At 41.0% G+C, this 15976-nt stretch overlaps 1 protein-coding gene across 2 annotated transcripts in view; it reads right to left on the minus strand.

Moving 5' to 3' along the window:
• Positions 1–732: 732 nt before the first annotated feature.
• The window catches only part of atp6v1c1a (ATPase H+ transporting V1 subunit C1a), a 113570-nt gene continuing 98326 nt past the window's right edge, over positions 733–15976 (minus strand). For both annotated transcript variants that reach the window (XM_048529671.2, XM_048529670.2), the window contains 5 exons: positions 15712–15804; positions 15543–15636; positions 13379–13476; positions 4093–4219; positions 733–2259 (listed from right to left, as the gene is read on the minus strand). In XM_048529671.2, the coding sequence (XP_048385628.1) occupies positions 2170–2259; positions 4093–4219; positions 13379–13476; positions 15543–15636; positions 15712–15804 (502 nt within the window). In that variant the 3' untranslated portion in view covers positions 733–2169. The remainder of the gene's footprint in view (positions 2260–4092; positions 4220–13378; positions 13477–15542; positions 15637–15711; positions 15805–15976) is intronic.

The following is a 15976-nucleotide window of genomic DNA, read 5'->3' on the forward strand; positions in this document are numbered from 1 at the left end:
TCCAGCTTCACACTTTGTTGTCTTGTTAGCTTTACTCTCAACAGAGTTGACCTATCTTTGCAAAATTTACAAGTTAAGTATTTCACCACAGACATGGCTAGCCTCTTTCAGCTTTTCTGTTTTATATCTGATTTCCAGCATTCTGCAGTATTCTGCTTTGAGATAATTTTGAGATGTTGAGTGAAAGGTTAAGTATTTGCCAAGCCACTGGTGGTTACGCTCCACTTTGAATAGTGCCATGGGATCTTTTTACATCCACCCAAGGAGGCAAACAGGGCCTCAGTTTAATATATCATCCAGATGCCACTTCTAACAATGGAGCATTCCTAGAGTGCTACACGCAGTATTGTCCTTGATTACCCAAGACTCCACAGTAGATCTTTAAACTCAAACCTCTGAGCCAAAGTTCATCCAATTGAACTAATGATAACTGATTAATTACGTGGAGAACAACTTAATGTTAAGGAATTGCTTAGATCAAACTAACATCAACATTTACTAGAATATGGGTCCAGCCATATGCTTTTTAATGGAGCTTCTCTGCATTCCTGCAATGATGGCAAACAGATAAAAAATAGCACTGACAAGACACAACTTGCTAAGATCAATGGAAAAAAGTATCAAGATGTTGTAGCTACAGAGGAATAATTACAGAACAAAAGGCAAAAGCATGTAGAGGGAATGGTAAGGAAAATGGTGAAAGGTGCAAGTACGTATTTCACAAGAGACAAGTTAGTGTAGTGATACATTTATTTTAACATTACAGGCAAGAATAATCTATTCCCATCTCCCATCAATGTGTATCAGAACAAGGAATAGGAGCAGTCCACATGGCCCTCAAGCAAGCTCTGCTGCTCAATGTGATCATCACTGATCTTCTCAACTCCACTTTCCGGCCTCTTCCCCACAATCCATCAATTCTCCAAGACACTAAAAATTTTTCTCAATCTGGTGAAAATAAAACAATAGAACATCCAGAACATCTTTGGGTTAAGGAATTCCAGAGATGCACAGCCATTGGAATGAATAATTTTCTCAGTTAAAAGATTACTTCCATATCCTGAGATTGGCTCCCCAGCCAAGGAAATTATCTTTAAGATCTTTCAAGCCCTTTTGGAATCTTTTCTGTTTCAATTCTTCTAAACTGTGCAGTCTATAAGACAAAATTACTCAGATCCTCAACAACCTTCTCATCCAAGGAGCCAAGCCAGTGAACCTTTGTTGAGGACTGAAACTATTTGGCCTAATTAACACAAATAAGACCTGCAGAATTCCAAACAGTTTTTGGCTTGCAAGTGTAGAGCCAAGCTAAAATTGATATCTCAAAGACAATGCTCGTAGAAATGTCATGATGTAAGGTTATTTCCTTTACCCAAGAAGAGTTCTAATTGCTCAGCAAGAACAATTTGCAAATAAGAAAGCAGTAATATTCAAGTTCTGCTTGCACTAGAGTTCTGTCATTTAAGCCAGTGATCATAAATTATATGATATGCAATGCTAAATAAATTTAGCTGGTATGTAAACAGAACATTTCTGTATGAACCACCTTTGTTTAAAGTTATAAAATTATTCAACATTGAAAGAGACTTGGTTCTCATGGCTTTTCCATTTATTCCATATTTTTTCAGCATGATAAATCATGAATGTAGAGAGTTTTTACACATTGGAGTCATGTTTAAAACATTAGTACAGACCCTGTACATCTCACACTTTTTCAATAAACACGATTGGTTATGACCAGTGACTATTTAAAATTCTATGTATCAAACACAGGTAAATAGGTGAAATGACAAACTCTTTTGCACTATTAATATACAGTTGTAAACAAGGTCTTTCAGAAATATTGACACCAATGCAGTTTACTACACAGCACTTCACAAATGAGTTTTTTTTTTGTTTTTAAATAATTAATTTGTTTCATAAATATAGATCCAGATTATTGCAGCACATAAATTCAATACCTGATTGGTAAAAAAAAGTACATCAATACATGTTTTTAAAGGAAACAGCAGCAGACAGATCACAGGACTGCACCTAATTGAGGACTGAGTAAGCAAACACCAGTTAACCCAGACTTAAAGATGATTAAGGGACAAGCAGGCATCTGTCCATTACTACTGTAACCCATATTCTATAAGCCAAAGTGGCTTGAGAAAATTGTATTAGTATCTATTTGAATTCAAGCAGATTGCAGTCAATCTTGTAATACACATATGGATAGTATTCCTGTTGACTTAGACCTGGTATGTCCATAGCAGCCTGCAAAGAGAGTTGAAAACTACTCAGTATTTACATTATTACAGCAAATGTTAACTTTTTAAAAGCTTTGTTCAATTTCAGATGATGTCAATGGCGCAATATATAGGTCTTTGAATCTGCAGTTTACAGAAGATAAACTTCAGAGTCATCACATATTTTGAATACTTTATTATTATTAGCTACATGGAATACTGCTCCAAAGGCAATATAAAATGAGCATAATCAAACAAAGCAATTCTCATGTTCATTGTTCAAATCTCTATTATACAACAAATGTTCATACTTCAAACAACTTCCAGAAGGAGAGCATCTCTACTTGTTGAAATTTTGTGCAAGAGTTGCAAGGGAGTATTGCAACAATGAATTACTGCTCTGATCAATACATATCTGATCTTCATGTGGAAACCATCTCTAAATATCTTTTCCTGAAAGATAGTGCTGGGTGGCTAGCAGCAAGGAGAGAATGAGTTTAAAAGAGAGTACCTCTGAGGTTTTTAAAAGAATTTCCAAAGAAATTTGCAAAACTTAAATTACAACTGCATCTGCCTTGAGCCGGTTTCAACATTCCACAGATGTCTAAATTGGGGAGTTGGGGACAGAAAGATTCAGGAGGGGTAGAAGAGTCTGTTAATAGTGAGAAACTGTGAATAGTTAATGTGTACAATATCAATCCCAGATAGTTGTGCTGTAGGGTCTATTATTTTTTTCTGTTAGTTTTGCAGCTTATTCTATTGCAAAACTAGCCAGTTCAGAGGGTCACCAGACCCAAAACATTAACTCTCGTCTGTCCTTCAAAGTTGCTGCCAGACTTGAGCTTTTCTAGCAAATTTGTTTTTGTTCCTGTAAAACTATTGTGCAGTCAAATATTTTAAAATAAAACTTCATCTCACTGCTATAATCATTGATGAACCATTCAGAAGACAGAATCATAGTGCAAAAGCAGGCCATTTGGCCCATTGGGTCAGCACCGATTCTCTGAACAGTATCCCATCCAGACCCACCCCCTACCCCAGCCCTGTAACCTCACATTTCCCATGGCTAATCTACCTAACCTATCAATCACTGGACACTATGGGCAATTGAGCATTGTCAATCCACCTAACCTGCAAGTCTTTGGGCTGTGGGAAGAAACCACAGCACCCAGAGGAAACTCACACATACAAGGAGAATGTGCAAACTCCACACAGACAGTCGCCCAAAGCGGAAATTGAACCCTGGTCCTTGGTGCTACAAGGCAACAGTACTAATTACAGCCACTGTGTTGCCCCAGCGGGAGAAATATAAACATGGGATCACAGAATCTAATTAAGGATCATGGTTAGACGTATGTTAGTAGACAAACTCTTCATTAGGCTTTGTTTAGAATGCTGCGCTCAGTTTTGATACTATTATACAGAGGTGAAATGCAAGTCCTTAAAAAACCCAGAAGGAGCCACTAAATTCAAACAGCTCAAAAGGCCTTAGTTATCTGAAGAGGCTTGGAAATGGACTCTTTTACTCTAGAACAGCATTGCCTCAAAAAACATAAGGTATTAAAAATAATAAAGATAAAAATAAAATGCATCCATGCCCATATAGAGCTACGGCACATTTATATCAAGCATAACAACGAAGAACTAGGTGCAATATCAGAAGATATTTTCTTTTCACAATGGGTCAAACTGAAGGACAAGTTTTTCGTTAAATTAAGTATCAATGAAATCAGTGCAGCACAAGAATCAAACGAAAGACATTCCCAGTCTGTATACTTATTATCTATGTTTGTTACTTCATAGGTAGCAACCACTAATACATCCACCACAAATAATACAACTGTCCCATGCATACACTTACATCAATGATGGCAGCTGCACTGCTATCCAAGTGTTTGTACAGATCATTAAGGACCTCTCGAAGCTTCTTCATCATCTTTTTATTGGGTTGTAAAAGCATTGCTTGGAAGTTCACTGGCAAGCCATATCTGGACACAAGAGACAAGACAAAAAAAGTTATAAAAATATTAGCAATCTTTTCTAGACACTATGGGGAAAATGCTGTGTGCCACGCATGGTCAGACACTTCACAACTTATACAATAAACAAAACATTAGCCAATCCCTTATCTGAAGTTTCAAATAAAAGTCTAACCATTTTAAAACTGTTGTAAAACTGAAGCAAAATCGAAGGGTGTGCAGTGAACACAACAGTTTCTCCCAAAGAATTACAAAGTTTCTCATATGCAACACAGCCATTCATTCTTTTTTGGAAGATTGCTATGCAATCTAAGATTCCTACGTAAAGTGCATACACTTGAAATCTTTTCACAACTGCACATCATACATTATCATATTGTCATACCCATGTCCCAATTTTGTCATTACTGTAAATCACTTAACTACATACTACAATTTTTTAAATTGGGTTTGGCAGCACTTCCCCTGGTCCTTCCAGCCCTGCAGCCCTTTCTTAAGGCCCATCTTTGAGCATTATCCTGAGTCTGATTTTCTAGCTGCACTGTAACTAAGATAACATTAACATAAACTGTAAATAGTTAATAATATCTAGCTCAGATACTTGAAGTCATTGAACCATAGAGCACAGAAACAGACCCTTCGGTCCAACAGTCCTTCAGTACATGCGGACCATAATCCCAAACTAAACTGGTCCTACCTGTGCGGTCCTGGCCCATATCCCTCCAAACCTTTCCTATTCATGTATTTATCCAAATGCCTTTAAACATTGTAATTGTGCCCACATCCACCATTTCCTCAGGAAGCTCATTCCACACACGATCCGCCCTGTGTAAAAAAATTTGCATTTATAAATATCTCACCTCAAAAATGATTATCCTAGTATTGAAATTCCCTTGCTAGGGAAAAGATAACTATTAATCCTAGGAATACCCTGCACCCTCTCCAAGATTTTATAAACTTCTCAACTCCTATGCTGCAGTGAAATATATCCCTCTCCAGCTTAATAGTATCCTTCTTATAACTGGATAGAAGAGGCCTCACCAACGTCCTGTACAAAAACCTCAACATGATTTCCAAACTCCTGTACTCAAAGGACTCTGCAATGAAGGCAAGCATGTTAAAACACCTTTTTAACCACCATGTCTACGTGTGACACAAACTTCAAAGAATTATGCACCTGAACCCCTAGGTCCCTCTGCTCTACAACACTACCCAAGGCCCTACCAATTAGTTGTATAAATTGTGCCCCTATCTGTTGTACCAAAACGCAATACTTTGCATTTATCCACATTGAACTCCAGCTGCCATTTTTCAGCCCTTGACCGATTCAATCAAGTTCCCTTTGTATTCTTAGAAAACCTTTTTCACTGTTTACTATGCAAGCAATTTTGGTATCATCCGCAAACTTACTGACCATGCCTTCTATATCCTTATCCAAATCATTTATGTAAATGACAAACAAAAGAGAACCCAGAACTGATCCCTGTGGAACACTGCTGGTGTCAGGCCTCCAGTCGGAAAAACAACACACCACCACCACTTAACGTCTCAAAATCAAGGTTTCCTTAAAAATTGTTGTTGAATTATATTGATTTAAAGAAAAGGTGACTGGCTATGAATTAAAGGAGTACACTTTAGAATCAGACTAGACTATAAAGCTATTTCACCTTGTTTGCAGTGCTAACGTTTCCCCAAATTAACTTGCCAATTAACTGTCAGCTGCCAGTGGAGCTGCTGGCTGTTTGTAGTAAATATCAAATGATACTACACATAAAAGTTATGCCATTTGTTCTAGAGGCATATCTTTTCAGTGGCAGGGCTCAACCTTTTTAGGACAGTGAAACAAAAAAAGGGTCTAGGCCCGAAACGTCAGCTTTTGTGCTCCTAAGATGCTGCTTAGCCTGCTGTGTTCATCCAGCTCCACACTTTGTTATCTCGGATTCTCCAACATCTGCAGTTCCCATTATCTCTGATACTAGTTTATTATACAGGTCTTTCCACATCATGTAAAACTCCATAAAGATAAACTTTTTTTCCTCATTCTCAGGGCAGCATTTACACTCCAAGTAATTTCTCACTGTCTGATGATGCACATGGGTTCCATAGCCAAAAGATTTGTGTTCCTGCTCTTTTCCTAAATCTGAGTGACTTCAGATCAGACTACATCAGAACTTAAATGACTGAGACATCTAGAAAGGAAGCCATCAATTGCGATTTACGGAATCACAGAATTATCTCCTTCTCTGCTGCATTTGCTGAGTCCAATGAGTGCATGCCAGGTCTCTGCAAGAGCCAATTCCTTTCTCCATATATCCAACAAAGTCTCTCTTCGGGTGCTTATCTTTTCAAAAGCCATGACTGAATCTGTTTCCAACACATTCTCAAGCAGTGCATTCCACTTCTTTACAAGACCACCCAGTGTAGCAAGTCTCCATTAAGTTCACTGACATTTAACTACTTGGAGACTTTAAATTAGTACATATATTTTTAAATGACAATGACTTGAAATACATACAAAAACACCTTGGGAGTTAGGAGACACTTTTTCTGAGGTCTGATGGCTTTTTTCTCCTGCACTATTACATTGCTTGAGGACATTACTTTCATGACAAGTTCAATCATGAACAAGTGTTTGGAAGGAGTCTGGGGAGGTTAAGATTAGTGGTAGTCACTTTTCACATTCAGAAACTGGATAGAAGTAATAGGAAACAGAGAGTAATGTTCACCGGTAACACAAAACTTGGAAACTGTCAGGAAGGCAGTGTAGAACTCCAAAACAAGATTGATAAATTGGTAGAATAAGACCATAAGACATAACATCAGAAGTTAGGCTATGCAGCCCATCGAGTCTGCTTTGCCATTCAATCGTGGCTTAAGTTTCTCAACCACATTCTCCTCCTTCCTGCCCGTAACCCTTGATCCCCTTGACAATCAAGAACTTATCTAACTCGGTCTTAAGTACACTCATGATCTGGTCTCCACAGCCTTTTGTGGCAGTGAATTCCATAGATTTACCATTCTCTGGCGGAAGACATCTCTCCTTATCTCAGATCTAAAACCTCTTCCCTTTACTCTAAGGCTGTGCCCTTGGGTCCTAATCTCTCCTCCTAGTATAAACATCTTCCCAACATCCAATTTGTCCAGATCATTCAGTATTCTGTAAGTTTCAATCAGATTCCCCCCCACCCTTTTAAGCTTTTCATTCCTGATACCATTCTTGTGAACCTCCTCTGAACCTGCCACAAGGCCAGCACATCTTTGCTGAGATATAGGGCCTAAAACTGCGCACACAATACTCCAAATGTGGTCTGACCAGAGTCTTGTAGAGTCTCAGAAGTATGTCCCTGCTTTTATATTCAAATCCTCTCAAAATAAATGACAAAGTTTGCTTGTGCCTTCCTAACCAGTGACTCAACATGCAAGTTTAACTCGGGAGAAAACTGGACTAGAACTCCCAAGCCTCTTTGCACTTCAGACTTCTGAATTTTCTCCCTATTTGGAAAATAGTCCATACCTCTATTCTTCTTAGCAAAGTGCACAACCTCTCTTTCCCATATTATACTCCATTTGCCACTTCTTTCCCCACACCTTAACCTGTCCAAATCCTTCTGCAGCCTCCCCGCCTCCTCAATAGTACTTGTCCCCCTATCTACCTTTGCAAACTTAGCCAGAATGCCGTCAATTCCTTCAACTAGATCCTTAATGTATAAAGTGAAAAATTGTGGTCCCAACACTGACCTTTGTGAAACACCACTAGTCACTGGCTGCCATCCTGAGAAAGACCCTTTTAACCCCACTCTCTGCTTTTTGCCAGACAGCCAATCTTCTATCCATGCTGGTACCTTGCCTCTGACATCTTACCCAGCAGCTTCCTGTGCAGTACCTTGTAAAAGGCCTTAAGTGCAGGTAGGTAACATCCATCGGCTCTCCTTCATCTAACCTGCTTGTTACTTCGTCAAAGAATTCTAACAGATTTGTCAAGCATGACTTCCCCTTGATGAAGTCACGCTGGCTTTGCCCTACTTTACCATGTACTTCCAAGTATTTAAAAATCTCATCCTTCACAGTGGACTTTAAAATCTTACCCACGACTGAGGATAGGCTAATCAGCCATTTGCTTTATTCCCCTTTTAAACAGGGGTTAAACAGGAAAGGGCAGGTAGCTGGCGGATGAGATTCAATGCAGAGAAGAAAGAGGTACTGCACTTTGGTAGGGAGAACATTGAAGAACAGTATAAAATAGGGGCTACGATAGAATTCTTAAGGGGTAAGAGAAGTGATTTACAAGAATTTCCCTAGAAATTAGACACTTCAGTTAAGACGATTGACCGATAATGATGAAAATGTTCCCCTTAGAGAGAAGGCAGCTGACAGGAGATCTGATTAAGGGGTCAAAATCATGTGCAGACTGGAGTAAATAGAGTCGACAGTAAATGGAGAGAAGCCATTTCCAGTTTTAAAAGGAACACGAATGAGAGGGTATTGACAAAGTGATGTGCAAAAGTAGTGAAGGTGATGTGAGGAAAAAACACTTACACAGCAAGTAGTTGGGTGCAAAATGCAATGCCTGAAAGTATAGTGGAAGCAGGTTCAATTGAGGTATTCAAAAGGCATTGGATGATTTTTGAATAGAAATGATGTGCAACAGGATAGGGAAATAATGTAAGACATTAGCAAGAGGTAATAATGCTCATTTGAAGAGCCAGTGTGGGCAGGGTGCACTGAATGGCCTCCTCCTGCACCATACCAATTCTGGCATATTGGGTAGTGTCTTAAAATGTGGAAATCAAAATTTCATCTCTGAAGTTGAATTTCTGACTGAAGAGCCAATTTAGAACATAGAAGAAAGAACAATACAGCACAGAACAGACCCTTCAGCCCCTGTTGCGCCGGCATGTGAACTAATCTAATAATGTCCCCCGACATTATCCCATCAACATCCATATGCTTATCCAAGGACTGTTTAAATGCCCCTAATGTGGCTGACTTAGCTACACTGGCAGGCAGGACATTCCACACCCTTACCACTCTCTGAATAAAGAATCTGCCTATGACATCTGTCTTAAATCTATCACCCCTCAATTTGCAGCTATGCTCCCTCGTACAAGCAGACGTCATAATCCTAGGAAAAAGACTCTCACTGTCCACCCTATCTAACCCTCTGATCATCTTGTCTGTCTCTATTAAATCCCCTCTTCGCCTTCTTCTCTCCAATGAGAACGGGCCCAAGTCCCTCAGCCTTTCTGCATAGGGCCTGCGCTCCAGGCCAGGCAACATCCTGGTAAATCTCCTCTGCACTTTTTCCAATGCTTCCACATCTTTCCTGTAATGGGGTGACCAGAACTGTACGCAATATTCCAAGTGAGGCTGCACTAGCGTTTTGTACAGTTGCAGCATGACATCACGGCTCTGGAACTCAATCCCTCTACCAATAAAACCTAACACACCATATGCCTTCTTAACAGCACTATCAACCTGGGTGGCAATTTTCAGGGATCTATGTACATGGACACCCTGATCCCTCTGCACATCCACACTACCAAGAATCTTTCCACTGACCCAGTATTCTGCCTTCCTATCATTCTTCCCAAAGTGAATCACCTCACATTTATCTGCATTGAACTACATTTGCCATCTTTCAGCCCAATTCTGCAGTTTATCCAAGTCTCCTTGCAACCTGAAACATTCTTCCACACTCCACCGACTTTAGTGTCATCTGCAAACTTACTAACCCATCCACCTATGCCTGCGTCCAAGTCATTTATAAAAATGACAAACAGCAGTGGTCCCAGAACAGATCCTTGAGGCACACCACTATTAACCAGACTCCAGGCTGAATATTTTCCATTAGCTACCACTTGTTGCCTTCTCACAGAAAGCCAGTTTCTAATCCAAACTGCTAAATCTCCCTCAATCCCATGCCTCTGTATTTTCTCCAATAGCCTACTATGTACACCACGTCAACTGCCCTGCCCTCATCCACATGCTTGGTCACCTTCTCAAAAAACTTAATGAGGTTTGTGAGACATGACCTGCCCTTGACGAATCCATGTTGACTATCTCCAATCAAATCGTTGCTTGCTAGATGATTATAAATCCTATCTCTTATAATCCTTTCCAAAACTTTTTCTACAACAGACGTAAGGCTCACTGGTCTATAATTACCTGGGTCATCTCTACTGCCCTTCTTGAACAAGGGCACAACATCTGCAATCCTCCAGTCCTCTGGTACTAAACCCGTAGACAATGAGGGCTCAAAGATCAAGGCCAAAGGCTCCACCATCTCGTCCCTAGCTTCCCAGAGAATCCTCAGAAAAATCCCACCCAGCCCAGGGGATTTATCTACCTTCACACCTTCTAGAATTGATAACACCTCCTCCTTAACTAACCTCAATCCTTTCAATTCTAATAACCCGCAACTCAGTCTTCTCCTCTACAATATTCTCCTTTTCCTGAGTGAAAACAGACGAGAAATATTTGTTTAGCACCACTCCAACCTCCAGAGTCCACACACAACTTCCCCCTTCTGTCTTCGACTGGCCCTATTCCTACCTTGGTCATCCTCTTATTCCTCACATACCTATAGAAAGCTTTAGGGTTTTCCCTTATACTACCTGCTAATGTCTGCTCATGCCCCATCCTTGCTCTTCTTAACTCTCTCTTTAAATCCTTCCTAGCTAATCTGTAACTCTCCATTGTCTCATCTGAACCATCTCGTCTCATCGTCACATAAGCCTTCCTCTTCCACTTAACAAGAGATACAATTTCTTCAGTAAACCACGGTTCCCTGACCTTATCACTTACTCCCTGCCTGACAGGGACATACCTATCAAGGACACACAATATCTGTTCCTTAAACCAGCTCCACATTTCGATTGTCCCCATCCCCTGCATTTTGCTACCCCATTCTCTGCTTCCTAAGTCTTGCCTAATCACATTATAATTTCCCTTCCCCCATCTGTAACTCTTGCCCTGTGGCATGTTCCTATCCTTTTCCATCGCTAAACTAAACATAACCGAATTATGGTCACTCTCTCCAAAGTGCTCACCTACCACGAAATCAAACACCTGGCCTGGGTCATTACCAAGTACCAGATCCAGTGTGGCCTCCCCACTTGTCGGCCCTTTGACATACTGTGACAGGAAACCCTCCTGGATACACTGGATGAAAACTGATCTATCCGACATGCAAGAGTTATAGCATTTCTAGTCAATGTTAGGGAAGTTAGAGTCTCCCATAATGACCACCATGTTCCTTTCACTCCTGCCCAGAATCGTTTTGCCGATCCTCTCCTCCACATCCCTCAAACTTTGCAGCGGCCTATAAAAAAACTCTCAAGTGTGTGACCTCTCCTCTCCTGCTTCTGACCTCAGCCCATACCACCTCAGTAGACGAGTCCTCGTCAAAAGTTCTTTCAGCCACCGTTATACTGTCCTTGGCTAACAAAACCACACCCCACCCCACCCCACCTCTTTTACCACCTTCCCTGATCTTAATGAAAAATCTAAACCCAGGAACCTGCAACAGCTATTCCTGACCTTGCTCTATCCATGTCTCCGAAATGGCCACAACATCAAAGTCCCAGGTACCCATCCATGCTGCAAACTCACCTACCTTATTCCGGAAACTCCTGGCGTTGAAGTAGACACACTTCAAATCAGCGTGCTGTCTGCCAGCACACTCCTGTGACAGTGAAATCCTGTCCATGTCCTCCCTACTCTCATCCTCCTGTGCACTGGAACTACACCACAGTTTCCCATCCCCCTGCTGAGCTAGTTTAATTCCACCCAAATAGCACTAGCAAATTTCCCACCCAGGATATTAGTACCCCTCTGGTTCAAGTGGAGACTGTCCTGTTTGTAGACGTCCTACCTTCCCCAGAATGAGCCCCAATTATCCATATAACTGAAACTTTCCCTCCTGCACCATCCCTGCAGCCACATGTTCAGCTGAAATCTCGCCTTGTTCTTTGCCTCGCTATCATGTGGCACGGGTAACAAACCAGAGATAACCACTCTGTTTGTTCTAGCTCTCAGTTTCCACCCCAGCTCCCTGAAATCCTGCCTGACATCCCTATCCCTCTTTCTACCAATGTCATTGGTACCTATGTGGACCACGACTTGGGGCTCGTCACCCTCCCCCTTCAGGACCCCAAAGACACAATCCAAGACATCATGGACCCTGGTGCCTAGGAGGCAACACACCAACTGTGGGTCTCTTTCGTTCCCAACAAACCTCCTATCTGTCCCTCTAACTATTGAGTCCCCACTGACTAACACTCTCCTCCTATCCCCCCTTCCCTTCTGTGCAAGAGGGACAGACTCTGTGCCAGAGACCTGCACCCCAGTGCATGCCCCTGGTAAGTCATGCCCCCCCAACAGTATCCAAAACAGTATACTTGTTTTCCAGGGGAATGACCACAGGGGATCCCTGCACTTACTGCTTTTTCCCCCCTTCTAACAGTTACCCAGCTTTCTTCACGTTTAGGAGTAACTACGTCCCTGTAACTCCTGTCTATCACTGAGTCTGCCTCCCGAGTGATCTGAAGTTCATCCAGCTCCCGCTCCAGTTCCCTAACGCAGTCTAGGAGGAGCAGGAGTTGGGTGCACTTCCTCAGATGTACTTGGATAGGACACTAATGGCATCCCTCACCTCAAACATCATGCAGGAGGAACATTCCTCTCCCTGCACTGCCATCCCTGCTAGTCCCCTTATCAAAAAGTTAAAAAAAGAGAGAAGCTTACCTGATTCATCCCTGGTGTATAAGGTTAGAAGTGGTGGATCGGTGGGAGGCCCTACAAGGGTAGAGTCTCGGGTTTAGAAAACAATCACATATGTAGCTGAGGAGGAAAAAAACCCTGTTTCCCAGAAACCTCTGCTCTCCGAGGTGCTGCTGCTGAAAACAGAAATGGAGGGCTCCAACGCTCGAGGTAAGCTTTTTAAGCTTTTAAGCTTTACCTCTATTAAGGTACCAATTGAGTGAAGAGGCTTCTGAACAGGAGAGAGATAACCAAAACTAAACATTACAAACACAGTTTAGAAGTACAAACATTATGCAATAAATATTAAAAGAATCAAACCTAAATGAAAACTACAAAACGCATTGCTGCTATATTTGTGATTACATTATGAAATTTCAAACTGGTGAATTAACTAATATGCCATACCTTAGAACTGATTCTACGAAAACCCGTAAGGCTTTCACATGAATCCATGCAATGAAAGCTTCACTAAAGTTAACTTTCAACCATCGGACCAACGGACCCTGTAAACAAATAGTTTATACTTGAAACAAAGATTAATTCATTGCACAGCAGGGACATGGAGAGTGGAAACGTAATCACTGTGAGCCATAAGAAGGCTCTACCAAAGTATTCCAACATCTCCGAACAAGTTGATTGAAAAATATCTAAACTAACAGTGTCAGGGTTCTTGTGGTGTAATGGTGGGGTCCCATTTCTAAGCCAAGGGGGCTAGGTTCAAGTCCCATCTGCTCCATATGTGTAATAACAAGCCTGGAAAGACCAATTAAAAACATCTAAAGCAGTTTCACTGGGACCACTGCAGCACAGTGGAGATGTCTTTACCTTTGAGCCAGAAAACCAGAGTTCACGTCCCAACTGCTCCAGAGATGTGTTATAACATCTCTGACCAGGCTGTTTGGAAAATATCTAAACATTGTCAATCAAACGGGGACTACCAAGAGCTCAAACGAGGGACTTTCTGCTTCATACTTTTATGGGAAATATAATTAAGGCAAAGTATATAATTTCCAGAGTCCTTGGTTTACTTTATTTTTAATTATGAAAACAATTTTCAGCAGGTAGAAAATGGGGGAATATCAGGGATAAATGAAAAATGAAAACAGAATCTTATGGAATGGCATCAAACCTAACACATTATGTGTGTCTTCTGCAAGCTTAAAATTTTATTTGTTGCATCATTTTGTTCAGCGTATAATTTTCATATTGTGATGTACTACAAACATAGTGACCACACAGGTACCGTAAAAAGGGAAACTGCAAGTCAAGCAAAACAAGATAGAAGGTATGCTGGTCAATACCATCAACCTTGCAGTTAACCATGATCCACAACAACTTTTTTTGACTAAATTCCTCTTAAATCCTATTAAATTTTAAGAGTCCAGTAATGAACCTGTTTCAAGTCACACATTTGACAGCTGTACAATGCATACTGCCCACACTCTACTGGATGGCAAAGTATCGCTAAGTCACTTTGAATCTTTTAAGACAAGTAAATAATGTGAAGCAGTGTCTGCTGACTCCTAGGGGATGGGCAAGGGACAGAGGGGTTGGGACATACTGCTCCCCACCCCAAACTCAACCCTGAGCACCTTGCTCTCACCTTAAGCCCACCATCACCTTGGTTTCCTTCTCACATCTGACTCCCAGTCCTATTGCTTTGGTCCAGGATAGGCCACCCCCTCTTCCGGGTCCCACAATAGAAGGAATTATTTTTAAATCAGCAAATAGCTCACATCTAAAATCAATAGGAGTGTGGGGGAAGGCAGATTAAATCCCTGCGTTCAAAATGGAAGTGCAGAGCTAAAATGAAAGAATAAGTGGGAGTCAGCCACAGCAACCTAATGGATTGGACACTGGCCTCTTAAGCCAGGGATTGTCAGTTCGAGTCCCACCTTGGTTTAAGGGTCATTCAGTATCATTCAAGGCCAAGGCATATAGATTTTAGGCAATGACCTAGAGGTATTATCGTTGGATTGATAATCCATAAAGCTGGAGACCCAGGTTTGAAGCTCAGCACAGATGATGGAATTTGATTCTAATGATGGCCATGAATCCATTGCCAATCAGAAAAAACCATCTGGCTCCCTGTAGGGAAGCAAACTGCCATCCTTACTTGGCTTACTTGATACCAGGTCCACAGTAAAATTGTCACTGGGCAAATGGGCAAACAAATGCTGGCCTAGACAGCATCACACTCATCCTGTGATTAAACAAGAGGAAATGGGACAAGCCAAGTTGCTACTAGAGAGGTAGCATGGACACACTGGGCTGAAAGGCCTCCCCCTCTGTTGCAACTTGCATCGTTACCCACAATTCTAAGAATAGGGCCATTTGCTAATAGAAGTTTAGAGTAGAAATGTCCAGGCAACTTTAAGATACATTGATCTTCAATTTTCATTATCGGATACAGGTGAAAAAGTCACATTGTTTTGGGCAATTTTTTTGGGTAAAAGATTCTGCATTAAACTGCACTGAATGACAGCATTCAAGACAGAATGACACCTAGTACAAGGCACACAGAAACATGACTTTTACAGCTGCAGAACGTTTAGCTTGTAATACGTACAAATTGCTTCTTTTTGTCAGTTGAAAGTCGAGTCATCTCTTCTTTATCAGCTTTGAGCTCCTCCTCGTTATACTGGAAATCCCGAACAATGAATCTGAAGTGAGAAGAAAACTGAGTGCATTCATATTGAAATGCAAAGTTCTAATGGAAACTGGTAAGAAATTCTTACTTGTTCTCCCTGGCCTTCAGTCGGAAGTCATCAACTGCCTTCCTGAATAACGTTACAGTGTACAAGCCACTATCCATGTCATCACATATTAACCTTTTAAGAGAGGGGGAAGAAATTTCATTTTTAATAAAAAGGAGTACATACCAAAATTTATAATATCATTGCATTAAAGTAAGGCTACAGAGTTTTATGCAATTAGAGTACAAAATGTTTGTTACCCTGCTCACAATTGAACTCACTCTGCAGTTACAACACACCATATGCA

Source organism: Stegostoma tigrinum, chromosome 5 (assembly GCF_030684315.1).
Source record: "Stegostoma tigrinum isolate sSteTig4 chromosome 5, sSteTig4.hap1, whole genome shotgun sequence".
NCBI lineage: Eukaryota > Metazoa > Chordata > Chondrichthyes > Orectolobiformes > Stegostomatidae > Stegostoma > Stegostoma tigrinum.